This window comes from Anomalospiza imberbis, chromosome 1 (assembly GCF_031753505.1).
Source record: "Anomalospiza imberbis isolate Cuckoo-Finch-1a 21T00152 chromosome 1, ASM3175350v1, whole genome shotgun sequence".
NCBI lineage: Eukaryota > Metazoa > Chordata > Aves > Passeriformes > Viduidae > Anomalospiza > Anomalospiza imberbis.
The window spans coordinates 43,058,568-43,071,212 of NC_089681.1; the positions used below are offsets into that span (position 1 = coordinate 43,058,568).

The following is a 12,645-nucleotide window of genomic DNA, read 5'->3' on the forward strand; positions in this document are numbered from 1 at the left end:
CCATTATCTTGACAAACAAGTTCCCATCTCTAAAAAGCAAGGTTAAATTACTGAAAGAACAGATATTTGACTTTCTAGTAGAAACCAGGATTTGCCGTCAAACAGCTAAGCTTTTGTGAAGAACAGCAAAAATGTTACAAAAACTTTTTATATTGTTTCAGAGTACTACAATGCTTGATCACATTTACCCAACATAGGACTTCTTTTGAGTGGTCATGTTTTAGAACAAACAAGATTATTTTTTCTTCTGCATTGTAACATTCTCACACATTTGTAAGGTTTAGTTGTCAACTGTAAGTCATACAGGGCAACAGAAAAAGAAATTAAAGCATTATTGCTAGGCAAAACTAACAGCTGTGCTTGAGTATTGGCTGTTCCTGGATCTAGCTCTTAGCACAGCTTTCATCATTCCCATTCAGCCCTCTGTGTCGTGGTAGTGGTTCCTCTGCACTGCATGAGCCAGGACACTGGAGTGCCAGCACACAGAAGTTCCCGAGGGATCAGACGTGTGTGCTGCTGGGTAGGCAGTGCCCCCACCTTTTAGGTGGTTCCTTGTATCCTCTGGTTACTCACTTGTTTCTGTCTTTGCTTCTGACAGCAGGGAATTTTCCGAGCCCTTCAAAGGGAAGAACATCCCTCACTCAGTGACCCATTCAGTAACTGATTTAATTAATTTGAAACTAACTGTCACTTTTTAAACTGTTAATCAAGAAGCCAATTATCTGTTAACAGTCCTAAACACAACAGTAATCAAAGTGTTTCTCTGTTAAAAAAATCTCTGGGTTTCTTTCTGTTATCTCAGAGCTTTTAAAATATGTGTTTTAAAATATGGAAATTTGTCTATTTTCTTTAAAAAAAATTAAGACCCTATATTAGAATTCCATTTTCTATTTTGGAGTAGTAAAACTTTTTTATTTCATAATGTATGTTAGAATTTTAGCCTTTTTTATGTGTTATGGCCTTGATGACAAAAGTCTCAGGGCATGATATAAGCTTTATTAAGGATAAATCCTGCTCTTTTTATTCACTTACATAGCTGAAATCCTCAAGCAGCATTGCTCTGTTACAAGTTAGTTTGGTGTACACATTTAAAGGTCTTATTCAGGGAATGTTATGTCTTTTATTGTATATACATTGGTATTCCCAAGAAGTAATGTAAAACTGATACATACCAAAGCATAGTTGTTTGGTTTTTATTGTAACCAATAGTTTTAGAACTTTTTTAAAAATTATGACTCTTAATTGGTATTGTTAGAAAACTAGGTTTTTTTTACAGGTTTACAAAACAAAGCAATTTTTAAAAAGTATGTTCGTACTACATGCCCAGTCCTGTACGTATTTATGGCATAAACATGTTTTTTGAGTGCAGCAAGTAAGAGAATGATGTATGATAGCTTGTCTTTGCCATTCTAAGTATTTAATTGAATTAGATCACTACCCATTTATCCACTATTTTCTTCTCTTTTAAAAATCTCATCTGAGAGCGGTGAATAGTTGCTTTTTACTGTAATAATGATGGTGAGTCAACAATTTGATTAATCATGTAGTTAAAGCATGAGTATTTCTGAGCACATCTGTTAAAAGATGTGTCCTCATGGGTTTTTTTAAAATTCCTCACGTGTATAAATGTGTTCGCTTCTTTTCCATGGAAGTTGTTTAGAAGGGCCCAAAAAAATGGTATATTAAGGTGTTAATGTATTAAGGTCCATCTCATTCCATATCTCCAGTTTCAATCTGAATGCATTCCTGACTCCTGACTTTCCAGCTTCAAAGTCTGCAATGAGCAAATGCTTGTAGAGCCCTGAGCAGGTGTTTGCACCATTAGCAAAACTATGTAAATTGCCAAAACAGAGGTGCTTTAGATAACAAGAAGAGGGCAAAGTGAGTGCCAAATTCTACTGCCATTTAATCCTTTGAAAAATAAAATGTTTTGCTAGATAGCCTGTAGGCCAAATGATTGCTTAGAAGTAAAGGAAGGGCTGAGTGGTAGGACAGGTGGCAAATTCCAGTACTGACAAGAACAGGGTACACAAATCCATAAGTATGTGAAGACACATATTAAAATCATACAATCCAGCCATAAAATCTTAAGGGTAACAATGACACATCCAGAGTTTTTGGATGGGGCTTTCAGGTTTATAATTTAGTCCACTATTTATTAATATTTTAAAGTATATTATAACACACCATGAATGAAAGAAGTGAATGGGCAGCTGAAGAAAATGAAGACAGGATCTTTATCTATCTTTATCTTTATCTTTATCTATCTTTATCTTTATCTTTATGGAATCAACTCTTCTAGTATAATTTCTGCAGCCAGCAGTGAACACATCAGATGTATTTACACTGTATCTTTGCAAGAAGATATTTATGAATATGACACGTGCTGTTCTGCACACTTAAACCTGAGATTCAGATTCTCTCTGAGTACCACATGCACCTCTGTTGATTTCAGAAATATGTAATAGTGCACTAATGAGCGTGGTATAAGAATCTAAATAGATCCATAGGCATATGGACAGCCAGACTGATCAAGGCAGACTTTATCACTTTGTCCCTAAAATTCCTTTGTGATTATTCTTTATGTACACAGTGGTTCTAAAGTGCTAGCCCAGACAATTTCCCTTTACTTAATAATATTTTATGGATTTACTTAAAGCTTTTACTTGAAAACATGGAGGAGTGTGTTTGTGCTTATTACAGAAATTTACTGGTGCCAGTAATATAAACAGCTTTTATTCTGTTTTGAAAAAAACATTGTGAATATATACATTACTTTTAACTGGACAGAGATGATTACGTGGCATGTGACTGAAAATGTATCTTTTTTAATAGATGATTCAGCTGCAGAGAGTTTTAATGGCAATGAGACCGTGGGACACAGTTCCAATGCTTCAGGGGGAACACACTGCAGGGAGATGGCAGAAACCAACAGTAATGGCAAAACAAATCTGGAGCAGGATGAACAGCCTCTGAACCTGAGTGACAGCCCCCTCTCTGCTCAGCTGACTTCAGAATACAGACTAGATGATCACAGCAGTAATGGAAAGAACAAATACAAGACTCTCCTAATTTCTGATCTCAAGATGGAACGGGAGGCAAGAGAAAATGGAAGCAAGGTAAGATGCTTCCACATGGTCCAGATATGAAGCATGTAGTTCCGAAAAGAAAAAGATTTGTGAGGCCTAACTAAAGGTTATTCCCAGCTAAGCACTTAATGTGATGTGTCTAATGTTTGTCAGATCATTTCTTAAATGCCACACATAGATTTGTATGCTCTGTTACACATATATGATGCATACGTACATTAAGTGTATGTGGATGTACATGGGTGAATATATATGTATAGGCAAATATATTGTGCTGACTCACAGGCAAAAATGGTGAAGTTCTCCATCAGACATGAATTTTATCAATCCATTTATTAAGAACTATCTACATTACCGTTTTGAAAAAAAAAGTATGTAAATAATGTGATACATATATATGTGTATAAATATGGAGATATATATGTATGTGTATTTACAGATGGCCATCTCATCACCTCTATTATGTATCTGTAGAATTTTCATGGTTTAAACCCTTGCTGGCACCTAAGTACCTCACAGCTACTCTCTAACTCCCCTCTCTCCTCTCTGCCTTGGTGGAGTCAGGAGGAGAATGGAAGAAGGGTAAAACCTGTGGGTTGAGATAAGACCTGTTTAATAATAGAAATAAAGTAAAGTGTATTACTACTACTACTACTACTACTACTACTACTACTGATAATTGTTATGAAAAAGAATACAACAAAAAGTGAAAGAGGAATAAAATCCAAGAAATGCAAGTGATGCACAATACAGTTGCTCACCACCCACTGACCAATGCCCAGTCGGTGTCTGAGCAGTGATTGACATTTTGTGGCCAGCCCCCCCAGGGTTATATACTGGGCAATCCTCTCTGTGGTGCAGAATATCCCTTTGGCCAGTTCGCGTCAGCTGTCCTTGACTTGCTCCCTTACAGCCATTTGTGCGCCTGCTCACCAGCAGAGCCTGGGAAATTGAAAAATCATTAACTTGGGGTAAACACTGCTTAGCATCAACTAAAACATCTGTATGATATCAATATTATTCTCATATTTAATCCAAAACACAGCACTATACCAGCTACTAGGAAGAAAATTAACTCTTTCTCACCAAAACCTGGACTAGAATTAATCCATGAATGTTAAATGTGTATGGCCAAGAGAATTCCTACCAGTGAATTATCAACATCTGAAAGGAACTGATTTGGTCTCTTCATGATCGTGTTACGCAGGCACCTAACCTGAATTAAAACTGACAAGTTTGCTTTAAGAAGCTGTAATCCCCTGAGGGCTTTTCGCTGTAGTTTCTATTATGTGGGTAAGGAGAAGCAAGGGTGTTATTTTGTAGATAAAGACAGATCTTAGAGATTAAGTTACGTAGCTTTCTAGGATGGTGTTTTTCATGAGGGCCTACAGTAGGGAGGGTGAATAAATGGCATGTATCATAGACTTTACCCATTGATCTTACTGGTCTTACAAGTTTTTTACCCACTGATCTTACAAGTTTTTTTTTGTTTGGTTGGTTGGTTTTATTTTTAAGTATTTGATGATCTGATGGCTGCCCACTTTTACAGCAGCAATAATAGGATGTGAGTCCTGGATCCAAAGACTATTAATGCTAGTCACTACCTTTCAGTAGCCTGACAACATACCTTGTATAGGCACATTTTTTTTACAGGGTTTTGAAACAGGAGTGTTAAAATCCTTAGACATACTTAGAAAGGGATAACACATGACTGATATCTAGAGAACAACATTTAATCATACTGAGGTTTTATCTCTTATCTTCATTGCCTCTGGAGTAAAAATAAAAACTTGTAATGATTTTGCAACTTAAGTGTCTAAGTTTTAGTGGGTAGAACAAAGGGAGACTAAATGGGAGATTGTTAGTCTTTCTCATGGCTCTTAAGCAAGCCATGTATCCCAACACCTTCTCTGTGAAATCTTTGTGAGAAACTGTTTATCTGTACGGAATACTTTTTTTCTCACAAACCTGCATTTTATGGAAAATGTTCTGACTAGCTGTAGTCTCTGCCTGTGTATGAACCCCAGTGCTGAATTCACTCAGAATTTTGAGTGGCACAGTGGGTCCCAAATTGGCTGATATGAATGGTATCTTCTTTTGCTTCAGGGCAGATTGTTCTAATGAACCTTTTATGGGCCCATCACCCAAATATTGACAGACACACAGGCTCTTTTGCCTGAGGTAGGTTGTTGCTTATGCCATCACTCTTGCAAATAAACAAATAAGCTTGGCAAAGATGGGGAGGAGTCTTAATATGACACTCATTTATAGCTAAGACAAGAACATAGCCTAATGTTCACTTTCCAATTTCAGTCAGTTCCAACTCAGATGCCAGAAAAAACATATCAAAAAGTGTTAAAAATCTATAATGAATTTAGATGACAATCAAAGTCATCTCATTCTTTACAAATTTTAGGAGGCCAGAATCATCCCCCACATCAATACATTCTTTCACACTTGCTGTCATTCTGCCCACTCTATATTGCCAACAATATGCAGATTTGTTTCTTCTTTTTGTCCTAGTGAAACTCATGTTGATGTTTAGAGTTCATTTAAGTATACGATTAATTAGATATGTAGTAAAGATTATTAAATATAGACTTCAGGAAGAACACAGTCCTGAGATAAACAAAATTTTTTAGAGATTTGTAAGATGAGTTACTGAAGAAAATATCTACTTTCTAAGTGAGGGGAAATATATTTCAATTATTGGGCTAGTACTGGAGGAAGAAATACATTATGCTTCCTCCAACTTCTACAATGTCCCATTTAACCTGCACAAGATGTTATTGTCTTGGGATAGTCAAGACTGTGAAACTCAGAGACAAAGGAATGGAGCTAGGAGGATCTCTTGGCTGATATTTTTTGATAGATAGTTTTGTATCTGCTGCAGAATTTTGATCAGAAGAAGCTGTTGAGATAAAAATGGTAGTTTTTCCATCATATTTGTTTTGAAAATGTGAGAGCTAAAAGGGAAATCTCTATTGAAAATGGTTATTTCTTTGTGGAAGGTAAATTTTCAGAATATTCATATTGTCCATACCTATTTGAAGCAATGATAAGCTTATGCTATAGGGAAAGTTTGCAAAAATAGTGGTATTATTCTGCAAAAAATCTTGGATGTCAAAACAGGGATACTTAACATTTTCTTAGAATCAGGCCTTTAGACACAGAGGACATAATTAATGATTTGTAAGAAATGTAGAGTTTGTGTTTTTTAAGAATTAACTAAGTCTTCTTGCCTGAAAAAACTCTTGATAAATAACTGGGGATTAGATAACCCTGTGAACAACTACAGTATATTATTTAAAGAATGCTTGGTTCAGTTACTTCAGAATATGATTTTTAAAACTGGTGTTAGTAGCACTCTAAACAAGTATGTCATTTCAGTGGACAGTGTTACTTTGAATCCTCAGTTTAGGCAGTGAGTATGTGTGGTAATCTCTTCTTTTTACAAAAAGATCATGACCTGAGTGCAGTGGAAGGAGTTGCCGAATTGTAACAACCTTAAAATCCGATCCAAAATTATTTACAATGCACTGAAAATTTGTTGTGCAAGGACAAAATGGGTTTTCATAGTGTTTAATGAGTATATGTACACATGTGTGTATATATATACACTTTTTATATATATATATACTTTTATTAAGCTTATATTAGGAAAGAGATCCTCCAGTAAGACCTACCTGTTCACAGCAGAAGAAATTTCTACAACCATTTAGGGCTAAACTGAAGTTTGTGAAATTTTGCATAGCTGCAAAAATACTTAAGTGGTCTGGGTCTTTGTACTAGAAAACACTTAGAAAGTATTCATCAACAAATGCTCTGCAAATGTAGTTGTATGAATTCAAATAGTTACGTGCACATATAAAATATTTTAGATCATTACTTATGTGTGAGCCTGATAGGTGTTTTTATGACTGTGGTGAAGTCTCTGTAGCACTGAGGTGTTTTTTTTTTTTTTGCTGACTCTTTTATTGTTGCTACTTCCTGTACCATATCTTTTATTTTGAAAAATTATTATATACCTTTATCTCTTCTTCATTATTAATTTCATTAAATACAGCAAGCCTACTCCTTTTAAATGATTTTGTCTGTTTTGCATTTGGATAACAATGTTATTTTAATATAGTATGTGAAAACAGGCTTTTAAACTCACCAGTCATACTTACATGACGCTATTATTTTACCTGGATTAATAAATGGTTTGTTATGTCTGTGTTGTAAGGGGCACTCCTAATATGCAGAAAATTCTTTGTGGGATTTTCCAGATAGAAATACATGCTACTGATCATAAATGCCTAGGAGAGGTATTAAAATCAGGTGACAAGGACAATACACATGCCCATTTTGTCCAGATACCTACTAATTGCAACCAGTTTGTTTTCTTTCTTTCTACCAGATGAAATTTCTGGTAGAAAGTTGGACACGCCGAGTCTCTCTGGATGTGTGGTATGATAAGTTAATATGCATTATGTTTAGCTCAAGTGTGTAATTGGTTTCTCGAAGAATTGCATAAGATAAGAAATTTTTCCTTTAAGTCAGGAGAGAAAAGCATAGTTTTAAAGGAGAGAACAGTAAATAATGATTGCTGCATACCATGACCTTTAATTATAATACTGCATTCTAATGTGCATGTTATTATAGTTACAGTTGTTCACCATGAGGTAGAATTTTCATGGAGTCTCTAAAACTAAAATCATTCTGTCTTTCCTTTAATGCTTGGCCTTTGAAGTGTTTCTCAACCTTTTTTCTACAGCTTGATGTAAAGAACATGAGCCATTGCTGAGGGCTGTTTGCTTCCAGCAATTGCAACTTCAAACACTGTTGTAATGGATGTACCTACACTGTGGCAGGTTAGCCTGGCATGGTCTGCTTTTAACACAGGCCCTACTGCAAGAAGGTATTTAAAGGCTGTAACCTTGTATGGTATCTGAAAGGCACAGCATGCATGAGGTCCTGGGTGAAGTTTGAAGCTCCTGCACAATATTCCAGTTAAAATTTAGTCATCTTCAGTGGTTAGTCCAGCTGTAGAATCTTGTAACATCTGTTTTGATGGAGCTCATCAGTACTAAGGGAAACCAGGTATGACTGTCCAAGCAGCCTGACCTGGTTATGCAATTATACTGATAAGCCTGTTGTCATCTGTGGTGAATCCATCTGGTTTCCAAAAGTGCACATGAATTTAGCCACAGACAGACACCATCTATGAGGAGAATGCATTTCTTGCTCACTCTCTTTCCTTTTAAAATATGTGATTGCATCTTAGCAAAAGGTGGAAGGTCATTCCTTAAATCCAGTGAACATCATCACATCTGACATTGAGTTTCTGAGGCAAGTGGAGTCACTCCTGTCTAGTTCCCTGTGCTTCTGTCTGCGGGTTTCCTTGGGGAAATGGCCATGGTCAGAAAATAAGGGAGCATATGGCTTTTTCTAAAGCAAGTGGAATCCTTAGGAATTGCAGCACTTTTAATCGAGACTGATAGAGGCCTATCAAGAAACTTATGAAGTAATTTATTTTAAAAATTTGTTAATAAAATTTTAAACAGGAGTTCATCTACTTGAAGCAGGAGTTAAAATGAAGACTTTGGGAATTTGCATGTTATTAAGAACAGTGTTGGAGATGTTTTGGGGGTTTTTTCTTTCTTTTTTTACTTAATAATTCAATTTTTTTTTCCTCCATCATCATTGATTATTTATATTAGAGTGGGTTAGACAGGTTTCAGCTGAATGGGAGCATTGTGCTGTGGTCCTTATATGACATGGTTACCTCAGCTCTAAGCAGGAAGGAAGGTGGAAAGGGTAAGATAGAAATGTCCCTCCTCTTTTGAGGATACCACTAAACTCTACATGTTGGCTTTTCTAGTACAAATAAAATACCCTTTTGCCCATCTAGTTTATTTTTCTAAATGCCCAAATTAAGATAATTAATCTGGATTGACAGTTTAGCCTGTCAGAAAGGATCTTTTAATTCCAGCTCATCTCTTCTCAGAACTTTTCATTGTCTCCCTTGCTTGAAGTTGGATCTCACTACCTAGATATGACATAAGAAGAAATTAGACTTTTTTGGTTCTGTTTGTTCTAGCTGGTATATTTTATTCCATTTGCATGGTCAGATAGAAAATGTTCAAGCAATGCCATATTTTACTGACTGATGTTTTGTTTATGAAAATATCTTAAGAGTCTGCAGTCCAGGGGTTTGACAGCCTTATTTTATGGCTTAATTGTTAGGACTAGGAAGAGACTTAGCATGAAATACTGTTTGCTAGAGTCATAAATAACTTATGAAGAGTGAAGCAAAGTCTAGTGAAAGGTTCGTCAGAACCTGGCCTGACATGTTACTACAAGCAGGGGCATATTAGATTTTGAGCAAACAACAGCAGGAGTAGGGGCAGAAGGCAAAGCCAGTATTATAAACACTCTGGAGCAACGAGATATCAGCACAGAATGAGTCTGCAGCTCCACTAGGGTCCAGTCTGCTTTCACCATTCCAATCGTAGCACTGAGGAGAGGATGGTGACATGTTCCAGCTTTGCCTTAAAAAGCTTTGCCATCCAACTTACCCAATGGGTTCCATCATTGCTGCTTTCCACTAAATCCGTGGAAATAGTTTGTACTGAGATTTAAAAGTAAAGATGATAAAAGAAGTGAACTGAAGACAGAATCCACCCCTGCCACGATCATGTGTAGATGATACAATGCTACATCTTTAGCCTTGCATCTCACATCTTTGGTGTATGAAGGCAGGCTCAAGTGCTTTGTTGGCAGGCTCAAGTGATCTGTTGAAGTATGTATCTTCTTTTTCTGCTATTCTCAAGTTTGTGCAAAGGTAACTGGGATGTCAGTGCTTTTCTCTTCTTGGGAGATTGATGCACTACAATAGAACATAAACCTGTTCTCTTCTCCTATGCATGGAGAACTTCAATGAAAGGTGAACAAAAAGTGTATGCAAGAAGTTTTGTGACTTCCTAATTTTTTTCTGCCCAGTCACCTACAAATTAGCCTGTTTTTTTCTCTTTCCCAATGAATTTCTGCTTCATGCATAGGGGTTTTAGAAGTTGCTCTCAAAAAGTCTGAGTCCTTTATGTTTTACTTTACCATTTTATCTGACACCTTCTTTTTACTCTTCCCTACTTTTAGAAAACAAGTAAACTGAGAAAACCACAGTTTTCTGACTCTAAAAGTCAATTTATTTGTTGTTTGGATAAAGCATGTTTGTTCTGTGAAGAAAAAAAAAAGTTCTTTTTTGCTGCTCTTTCGTAGAGTAATTGTTAGAGGGCACCGAGAAGCTCTTTAGTACCAAAAATTTTTTTATGTTAGTTTAGTGGTTTTATAAGCACTATTTAATCACTGTTCAAGTGTAACAACTATGGTTTTATAGAGCACTGTTTTTTCCAGACTTGAATCTTCTGATTTTGGGGGTTACCCATAATAAATGGCTAAATACGTCATTGTTTTGAAGAGCATGTTTTTCATGCCACTGCAGCTGCATGAAAATAAAATCAGTGTTGTGTTTGTCGAAAATATGAATTCTGTAGTGTTCTCTAACAGTCATATTCATCAAAGTCCTTTGTCTATGATGCCACCAGTTCTGTGTCTAATTCTTCCCACTGGAAGTACATTTAGTAGCAGGTTTTCATGTTCAGTCAAAGCTCTTGAAAGTGAAATTGATTTCCTGCAGGGCATTCATTACAGTGATGTAACTTCAGGTCAATTAAATGGAAGCTGATGATGATACTCCAGATTTACATACCTGTAATGGAGAATACAATCTGGCTCCATATGTGTGTGAACTCCCAGCTAATGTAAACCTGGCATGGAAGAGACTAAGTTTTGATGTGACCTTTTATAAATTTTCTCAGAGATTTTGTTTTAAAGGAGGAAGAGCACATGGGTCAAGTACCAGAAAGTGGTGCTCTTGATTCCAGATTGAATGTGTGTTACTCACAGATCCAGCTGTCTATCCTCATACATTTTTACCTTTGGAGTTTTTCGTCACTCGTATCGAGCAAGAAGCACTTGAACGTGAAGGAGATGCAGGACTTTCTCCAACTTGCTTTTAGAGGCAGGACATCTATTCAGACAAGAGAAAAAGTTATCAAGTGCCTCTGCAATCAAGGAGGTAAGGTCTGAAATTATGACTTCCCTCCCTGTTTACAGCCAAGAACATTTTATAACTTATCAGTCTGGGAGCACATGTCTGTACCTGTCAGGCAAATTCTTGTTCACTTCAGCCTAGATTTGTTCCTGATAGACACCTTCAAGGCTGGGCCTTGTTACAATCTCTAACTCTTATTTCCGTGGGTTTTTTTTATTGTGGTTTGTTGGGTTTTTTTCCACATTAGGAAGGAAATTGAATTTGTGTTGAAGTCTTACCACATTAAATGATTTGCTGCTCCTTTTTCTTCTGCTATCACATATGCAGCTTCTCTGTCACCTAGAAAAAGACTGAGAATAAATCTTGCTCTTGGAAGATTAAACACTATTTGATGGTGAATTGAGCAAGATATAATGGGGCAGCAATAATTGTTACCTATTGTGATTGTGTTTAGTCTTAATATTATTTATACTTAATGCACTGTCATTTTTTAATTTTTCAGATGCTGAGGTTGAAGAGCTGATACTCAAAACTAATCTGTGATGAATGGCTTCCTATTTGGCTACTTTCTACACACTCAACTCCTTCAAAAATATATTGTTATTCAAGAAGTTGATAATAATGAATGTTACTCCTAATTTTTTCTTTCTGGTATTGAATTATTTTCTACACACCAAGAAAAGTCCTGAGGAAAGAGAGGAAAGAAGCCAAAGGTTTTTCTCCTTTAATGACAGTTATAGCAATATATTGATGAGATTTTAAAATAAATAAAATTTTTATTAGTTGTCTTACAGATATCTCATTTGCTAATCTTTTTTTCTTGTTGAATGAATGCCAGTAGTCAAATGTCTTGCTGAATGCTTGATACACTTTCAAGCTGTGCTTTTGTGTGCTCTCCATAGAAATTGCTGGGAATAATTAATTGCATTAGAACCCTGAATGCTCTTTTTGGATACTTATTCAAGCAGCTGGATTTGTTGGGTGATGTGAGAGAAGTGAATAGGTCAATTTTTTAGCAGAGGAAAGAGGGGGAAAAAAAAGTAGAATTCTACTTTAAAACTATTTAACTATTTTCTTCTCTTTCATCTTTCCTTTTGTTGCTTGCCTTTTGCTGCTTCAGCTTTTCTGGTCATTCTCCTCTGTCTGCTTCTGGAGACTCATGGAAGACCTATCTTAAATTTTGGTTTTTATGAACAAAATAATAGATACAGATAACTGTATTACTTACCAAAATACAGGACTGTGAGGAATTAACTTTAATTACTTAGTCTAGTCCTCTGTAAAGGGGAACCTACATGATAGACATTTACTCCAAGAGGATATGCAAGAGTTCAATTCACAATGTCCACAGAGTTCTGATTAATAACTTTCAGCCTTATAGAAAACAGCAGTGGTGCAGCTGTAATATGCCACGGAAAACGGTGAGGAACTGGAATCATGGTTGATGTCCTAGATCCC

At 36.1% G+C, this 12,645-nt stretch overlaps 1 protein-coding gene and 1 long non-coding RNA gene across 11 annotated transcripts in view; both read left to right on the forward strand.

Annotated features, from left to right (window-relative positions):
* NOL4 (nucleolar protein 4) overlaps positions 1 to 12,645 on the forward strand; it is a 189,125-nt gene that overhangs the window by 106,909 nt on the left and 69,571 nt on the right. For all 10 annotated transcript variants that reach the window (XM_068189515.1, XM_068189541.1, XM_068189524.1 and 7 more), the window contains one exon: positions 2,836 to 3,119. In XM_068189515.1, the coding sequence (XP_068045616.1) occupies positions 2,836 to 3,119 (284 nt within the window). The remainder of the gene's footprint in view (positions 1 to 2,835; positions 3,120 to 12,645) is intronic.
* On the forward strand, positions 9,859 to 12,120 carry LOC137473731 (uncharacterized). The gene is made up of 2 exons (XR_010998964.1): positions 9,859 to 11,211; positions 11,690 to 12,120. It is a non-coding gene; the product is annotated as an uncharacterized lncRNA (long non-coding RNA).